Below are 7,478 nucleotides of genomic sequence, written 5' to 3' on the forward strand. Positions count from 1 at the left end.
ATAAATTCCCTTTTCACACCATCAATAGGTAAACTCTCCTCCCCCCCCACCCCCCCCGCGCCAAACGGCAAGTCCACCGGCACGTACAACACCTCTTTTCTAATATCGGCCAATCAAATGCTAATTTTTATGCTAATTTCTTTGTCAGGACACCTTGTTTGCTCACACACAGTTTAAAGGTACGCGGTCTGAGCGTGGTTGTATTTCGCTAAATTCTCCTGTTTGATTTGTACTAAGTGCGTCGGTGAATGTATATGCTCTGACTTTAACATACCTATTTCTGTGACCAATTACAAGCTAATCACTCAGCTATTTCAATGCTAAATTCTATGCTAATTCCTTTGTCAAGGGGTGCCTCTGCGGATGTGTATACTTTAACTTAGCTATTTCAATGAGCCATTTCAATGCTAAATTCTATGCTAATTCCTTTGTCAAGGCGCTTTGTTTCTTCTCACACAGCTTAAAGGTCGTGATCTGTGCGTGGCTTTTTCCACTCCAGCGCTGTCCTCTAGACAGTCTCATCCCTTCACCTGATGAAGGCCGCTTGTGTTGTGGCCAAAACATCGTGATTTTTGTTATTTTATTTTTTACCTACGTAACTTTACCCAATAGAACCAAAGAGTATGGATCCTAGCAGTCACGAAAGCTTTAAATCTAGAATAGAAATGTAATGCAATACAACAGAGACAGCCAACATAAGAGTCAACACCCCACCTGGTTGATAACGTTCTTCCAAAGATTGCTCAATTTGAAAGAGAGACAAAACACAGACACGGAGACACATAGACAGAGAGAGATAACAGAGAGACACACAGAGAGAGATACACACATACAGTGAGGGAAAAAGTATTTGATCCCCTGCTGATTTTGTACGTTTGCCCACTGACAAAGAAATGATCAGTCTATAATTTTAATGGAAGGTTTATTTGAACAGTGAGAGACAGAATAACAACAAAAAAATCCAGATAAACGCATGTCAAAAATGTTATAAATTTATTTGCATTTTAATGAGGGAAAAAAGTATTTGACCCCTCTGCAAAACATGACTTAGTACTTGGTGGCAAAACCCTTGTTGGCAATCACAGAGGTCAGACGTTTCTTGTAGTTGGCCACCAGGTTTGCACACATCTCAGGAGGGATTTTGTCCCACTCCTCTTTGCAGATCTTCTCCAAGTCATTAAGGTTTCGAGGCTGACGTTTCGCAACTCGAACCTTCAGCTCCCTCCAGATTTCCTATGGGATTAAGGTCTGGAGACTGGCTAGGCCACCCCAGGACCTTAATGTGCTTCTTCTTGAGCCACTCCTGTTGCCTTGGCCGTGTGTTTTGGGACATTGTCATGCTGGAATACCCATCCACCATCTATTTTAAATGCCCTGGCTGAGGGAAGGAGGTTCTCACCCAAAATTTGACGGTGCATGGCCCCGTCCATCGTCCCTTTGATGCGGTGAAGTTGTCCTGTCCCCTTAGCAGAAAAACACTCCCAAAGCATAATGTTTCCACCTCCATGTTTGACGGTGGGCATGGTGTTCTTGGGGTCATAGGCAGCATTCCTCCTCCTCCAAACACGGCGAGTTGAGTTGATGCCAAAGAGCTCCATTTTGGTCTAATCCGACCAAAACACTTTCACCCAGTTGTCCTCTGAATCATTGAAATGTTCATTGGCAAACTTCAGACGGGCATGTATATGTGCTTTCTTGAGCAGGGGAACCTTGCATGCGCTGCAGGATTTCAGTCCTTCACGGTGAAGTGTTATCAATTGTTTTCTTGGTGACTATGGTCCCAGCTGCCTTGAGATCATTGACAAGATCCTCCCGTTTAGTTCTGGGCTGATTCCTCACCGTTCTCATGATCATTGCAACTCCACGAGGTGAGATCTTGCATGGAGCCCCAGGCCGAAGGAGATTGACAGTTTTTTTGCGTTTCTTCCATTTGCGAATAATCGCACCAACTGTTGTCACCTTCTCACCAAGCTGCTTGGCAATGGTCTTGTAGCCCATTCCAGCCTTGTGTAGGTCTACAATCTTGTCCCTGACATCCTTGGAGAGCTCTTTGGTCTTGGCCATGGTGGAGAGTTTGGGATCTGATTGATTGATTGCTTCTGTGGACAGGTGTCTTTTATACAGGTAACAAGCTGAGATTAGGAGCACACCCTTTAAGATTATGCTCCTAATCTCAGCTCGTTACCTGTATAAAAGACACCTGGGAGCCAGACATCTTTCCGATTGAGAGGGGGTCAAATACTTATTTCCCTCATTAAAATGCAAATCAATTTATAAAATTTTTGACATGCGTTTATCTGGATTTTCTTGTTGTTATTCTGTCTCTCACTGTTCAAATAAACCTACCATTAAAATTATAGACTGATCATTTCCTTGTCAGTGGGCAAACGTACAAAATCAGCAGGGGATCAAATACTTTTTTCCCTCACTGTAGGCACAGAGAAACAACGCCTCTGTGTCGAGGCCTTAAATAGAGAGAGGGGGGCAGAGAGAGAGGGGAGGGGGCGTAGAGAAATCCGCGAGTTAATGCAAGGCCGTAGCCATGGAGTCAACATTGGGGGGGGGACCAAATCTACCAGGGGCTCTGGGGTCCCCACCCCCCAGGAAAAAAAAATCTAAATTTGAAAACTAATTTCCTGACATTTCCTAAAATATTGAAAAATTTCACTAACACATGGGATGGAATTTTTGTTTTATTTGATACAATAATGTATAATATTGTATTGTATTACATTGCTCTGTTGTTTATTTTTTTTACTTTTCTTGTTTCATAGTATGTAATGGCAGAGATTAGGGATTCATAAAGTACAACGCAATCATACAAACACAAATCTACGCATTGTTATATGAAGACAAGTCCGGATTTTGTGGCCAAGGTTTAGCGAAACTGTTGTTTTTATTAACATAGCATAGCAATTATTATTTAAAAAAATATTTTTATAGCAATATATTGGGGGGGACATTTTGAGCATGTTTGATTATTGGGGGGGGGGATATGTCCCCCACCAATATATATTATAATTATTATAACATATTATAATTATTATATATTTTAATTACGGCCTTGTGTCAATGAGAGATTTGGAACTTTGGTGACTGCAGGAAATAATAATAACACGAGGACACGCAGAGAGAGAGAAAGCACACTTATATTCTTGGTTCTGTCGGTAAAGTCACCACCACGTAGAAGGGAAGTGACGTCATGCTACTTCCTGCTGTCGCGAGGTAACAGGAAGCTGCCGTGTGCGCGCTTGCACTGAAATCCGAGGTGAGAAATTCTCATCGTTGTGGTGGTGGTGGTCGTGGTGGTGGTTGTTGTTGTTTACCAAGGTAGAGCCTCTCTCTCTCTCGTAGGGATGTCAGTTGAGTAGCAGCGAGCATGGGAATCGATGTCCAGGTTGGAACTTTACAACGCGGGGCCTAGCCACGCGGGGCCTTGCCTCCTGCCCTCGCCTGATTGCGTTTACTTTAATTATCTCGCTTAAGTTTAATTTGGCTTCACCCGGCTCGCCACTTTGTAACTTTGTTTTATTGTAAATATTCACGCAGTTTTTATTTTTTTCACCAGGCCAAGCCCGCTTGAGCTGCTATACCGCTCTTGTTATCAGAAGCGACCTGCCCACAACAACACAAGGTGAGGCTTTGTCAACGTGTGTGAATGTTTTGACTTAAAACTTTGGTGACTGCAGGAATTAATATTCTTGGTTCTTTCGGTAAAGTCACGTAGATAGAAAATAAAATGAAAATATATATTTTTTTAAATGAAGCAAAAAACCCACGACGTTTCGATCGCAACACAAGTGGTCTTTATCTTATTGAATTTAATCTGTTATTTTTATTTTCTATCTACGTGACTTTACTGAAAGAACCAACAATACATGCGTCAATGTATCTATCGGTCAAAGACGCTAAGCGCGTGCCGCTGTTGACTCTGAATGTGTGGATGGGAACACCTTCACCACGGGGAGAGAGAGACAGAGACACGGATAGCCTCGGCTATGTTGATGATCCTCGATTCATTATTTGGTGGAGTGAGGAAGAATTAATGCTGAGCAGATGAAGGTGGCCAGGCATGGTGCTGGTCACACCACCACCTGTTTACTCATGGCAGTGTGTGACAGTGTCAAGTTTGTGTTTGCAGTAAAGTCTATTAACTAGGTTGAACACGGAGGTTATATCAAAGCAATAGTTTATTTTTGTTTTCCTCTGGAACTCTTTGTAAGAATGGAAACAGGATGTGAACACAGCACACACATTCAGCTGAAGTCAGAACTGTTCATCCCCAGCATTCAAGAACATCTGAGCCTGGACTCACACCTGAGTTGCGATTGAACATTAATTCATGCATTTCTGCAAAACACAAATAGTATTGTTTTCAAAACCCTTTGCTATGTCAGCTGAATTTAGTTTTCATAAATATTCATTTTGTAGTCAGACAGCCGAAATTGTGCTTAGAGTTTTGGGTTAACATTCATCTTGAAGATATGAAGGCTTCCAGGCATATTAATGACATTTTCCCTCTCATTGTGTGCCATAGCAGCCCGTGGAGAGAAACCCTTCAGGTGCACTCTGTACGTGAAGGCGTTTGCACAGTCACCACATCTTAAAGTACACCAGAGAACACACACGGGAGATAAACCCTTCAAGTTGCAGTGTGTGCGTGAAGGCATTTGCACGTTCATCAAATCTGATGAATTTGGGAAACTTTTTCACTACATCATGAATATATTAATAAGTATAGACGTGTAAGTCACGTGTGCATTCCTCTGTGCCTGACGTGTAGATGGTGTGGATATTCTTTTTTTCTGTCTGCAGCTGACGCTTCCTCTGCAGAATTGGTCTGATGGAGCAAAGGCACTCAGCGCAGCTCGGTATGACAAGTCAACAATGCGACCAGCGTGCATACAGCACGGACATGACTGGAAATTTGACACGGCACCAGAGAACTTACACGGGAGAGAAACCCTTCAAATGTACTGTGTGTAACAAGGCATTTGCATGGCCATCAGTTTTTCAGAACCACCAGAGAACACACACGGGAGAGAAACCCTTCATGTGCACGATGTGCGGGATGGCGTTTACACAGTCATGTAATCTTGTAACACACCAGAGAACACACACGGGAGAGAAACCCTTCAAGTGCAGTGTGTGTGGGAAGGCATTTTCATGGTCATCTGCTCTTAAAAAGCACCAGAGAACACACACAGGAGAGAAACCCTTCAAGTGCAGTGTGTGCGTGAAGGCATTTGCACAGTCATCTGATCTTGTAAAACACCAGAGAACACACACGGGAGAGAAACCCTTCAGGTGCACGATGTGCCGGATGGCGTTTGCACAGTCATGTAATCTTGTAACACACCAGAGAACACACACAGGAGAGAAACCCTTCAATTGCACTGTGTGTGGGAAGACATTTTCATATTCATTTGCTCTTAAAACACACCAGAGAACACACACGGGAGAGAAACCCTTCAAGTGCAGTGTGTGTGGGAAGACATTTTCAGATTTATCTACTCTTAAAAAACACCAGAGAACACACACAAGAGAGAAACCCTTCAAGTGCAGTGTGTGCGTGAAGGCATTTGCACAGTCATCTGATCTTGTAAAACACCAGAGAACACACACGGGAGAGAAACCCTTCAGGTGCAGTGTGTGTCGGAAGACATTTTCAGGTTCATTTGCTCTTAAAACACACCAGAGAACACACACAGGAGAGAAACCCTTCAAGTGCAGTGTGTGTGGAAAGGCATTTTCAGATTCATCTCATCTTCAAAGACACCAGAGAACACGCACGGGAGAGAAACCCTTCAAGTGCAGTGTGTGTGGGAAGACATTTTCAGATTCATTTGCTCTTAAAACACACCAGCGAACACACACAGGAGAGAAACCCTTCAAGTGCAGTGTGTGTGGAAAGGCATTTTCAAATTCATCTGCTCTTAAAACACACCAGAGAACACACACGGGAGAAAAACCCTTCAAGTGCAGTGTGTGTGGGAAGACATTTTCATGGTCATCTTCTCTTAAAAAGCACCAGAGAACACACAAAGGAGAGAAACCCTTCAAGTGCAGTGTGTGCGTGAAGGCATTTGCACAGTCATCTGATCTTGTAAAACACCAGAGAACACACACGGGAGAGAAACCCTTCAGGTGCACGATGTGCGGGATGGCGTTTGCACAGTCATGTAATCTTGTAACACACCAGAGAACACACACGGGAGAGAAACCCTTCAAGTGCACTGTGTGTGGGAAGACATTTTCAGATTCATTTGCTCTTAAAACACACCAGAGAACAAACACGGGAGAGAAACCCTTCAAGTGCAGTGTGTGTGGGAAGGTGTTTGCACATTCATCTACTCTTGTAACACACCAGAGAACACACACAGGAGAGAAACCCTTCAAGTGCAGTGTGTGTGGGATGGCGTTTGCACAGTCACCAACTCTTCATGTACACCAGAGAACACACAAGCATCAGAAGATCCACAAGGAGTGGAGTCTGAAATCAGCTTGTGAAAGTCAAAGTGCCGCAATGAGCCCATTCCTCATGAAACAAGAAACGGAAGAAAATCCCAGCTTGGACACTTTTAAAGGTATCGAGGTGAAATATGAAGAAGTGAAGGTGAAATGTGAAGAAGTGATGGTGAAGAGTCAAGAAGTGAAGGTGAAATGTGAAGAAGTGATGGTGAAGAGCGAAGAAGTGAAGGTAAAATGTGAAGATGAAGATTCAACTCCTATATCGGACCTTCACATCGATGGAGGCAACGTGAAGCAGGAGGAGAATTCTAACTGCAAGGCAGAGCGAGGCAATTCCCAGCAGTTTGTGGAAGTGGAGGTGTGGGTGGACTTCCTCCGAGACAATACAAAGTCAAATGGAGACCCGGTAGATGTGTAAGCTTGAGACGATGTCGCTCCAATAGATGCACCTTTGTCACAGGCCTTTAATGACAAGAATGTGAAGTTGAACACTCAATTCCTAGGTGCAACCTGCAGGGTAAGAGCAGCCAGTCTTTGTGGACCTGTGGGTTGGGTAGATCTCTAACCAGGAGCGAGAGCCAATAAGCTCCCAAGCATTCACAAGGTTCTAATAATTCCATTTATATGGTGCTTGCTTCATCGCCTCTGGCAATTCGGAGTTTTGTATCGTATCTCGTCTCAAACACTCGAAGAGCACCCCCAAGTAGCAGCTGCCCCTGTGTGGCACAAGGTGGTGGCCCTGCACTGGCCTGCATGTGGACAAGAGCCTGTCAGTAGGGGGCGATCACTGACGTGCCATCTCAGTTGTGGAGTTTGTAGGTAATGTTTGGAATTTGCTCAATTTTGACCCAGACGCCAGCATGCAATGGCCTCGTTTTGAATGGCGCAATAGTATGTTGTACATACACTGTTAAGCAGACGGTGTGTATTTTTTCAAATATCGTCTTGTTAAAAACATTTTGTCTATAAGGGTCAAACATTGATTAAGTGATGTTAGGACAAAGTGT

The 7,478-nt window shown here is 43.7% G+C and overlaps 1 protein-coding gene across 1 annotated transcript; it reads left to right on the forward strand.

Moving 5' to 3' along the window:
- The first annotated feature begins 4,863 nt into the window (after positions 1 to 4,863).
- On the forward strand, positions 4,864 to 7,262 carry LOC142908840 (uncharacterized). Its single transcript, XM_076059481.1, has 3 exons — positions 4,864 to 5,672; positions 5,841 to 6,760; positions 7,236 to 7,262. Exons 1-3 carry the CDS (start codon positions 4,874 to 4,876, stop codon positions 7,260 to 7,262), a joined length of 1,746 nt encoding a protein of 581 aa, XP_075915596.1. The 5' UTR covers positions 4,864 to 4,873.
- Positions 7,263 to 7,478: the final 216 nt, after the last annotated feature.

Source organism: Petromyzon marinus, unplaced genomic scaffold (genome assembly GCF_048934315.1).
Source record: "Petromyzon marinus isolate PM22_M1 ecotype Great Lakes invasive population unplaced genomic scaffold, UKy_Petmar_22M1.pri1.0 PM_G_Scaffold_103, whole genome shotgun sequence".
In the NCBI taxonomy this organism is placed as follows: domain Eukaryota; kingdom Metazoa; phylum Chordata; class Hyperoartia; order Petromyzontiformes; family Petromyzontidae; genus Petromyzon; species Petromyzon marinus.

What these genes read in the sequence shown, in the direction of transcription:
- LOC142908840 (XM_076059481.1), top strand. Translation starts at nt 4,874, where the DNA reads ATGACAAGTCAACAATGCGACCAGCGTGCATACAGCACGGACATGACT. An exon ending in GTGTCGGAAGACATTTTCAG is followed by an intron (nt 5,673 to 5,840) that starts GTTCATTTGCTC and finishes AGACATTTTCAG; the next exon opens with ATTCATTTGCTCTTAAAACA. An exon ending in TTCACATCGATGGAGGCAAC is followed by an intron (nt 6,761 to 7,235) that starts GTGAAGCAGGAG and finishes CATGTGGACAAG; the next exon opens with AGCCTGTCAGTAGGGGGCGA.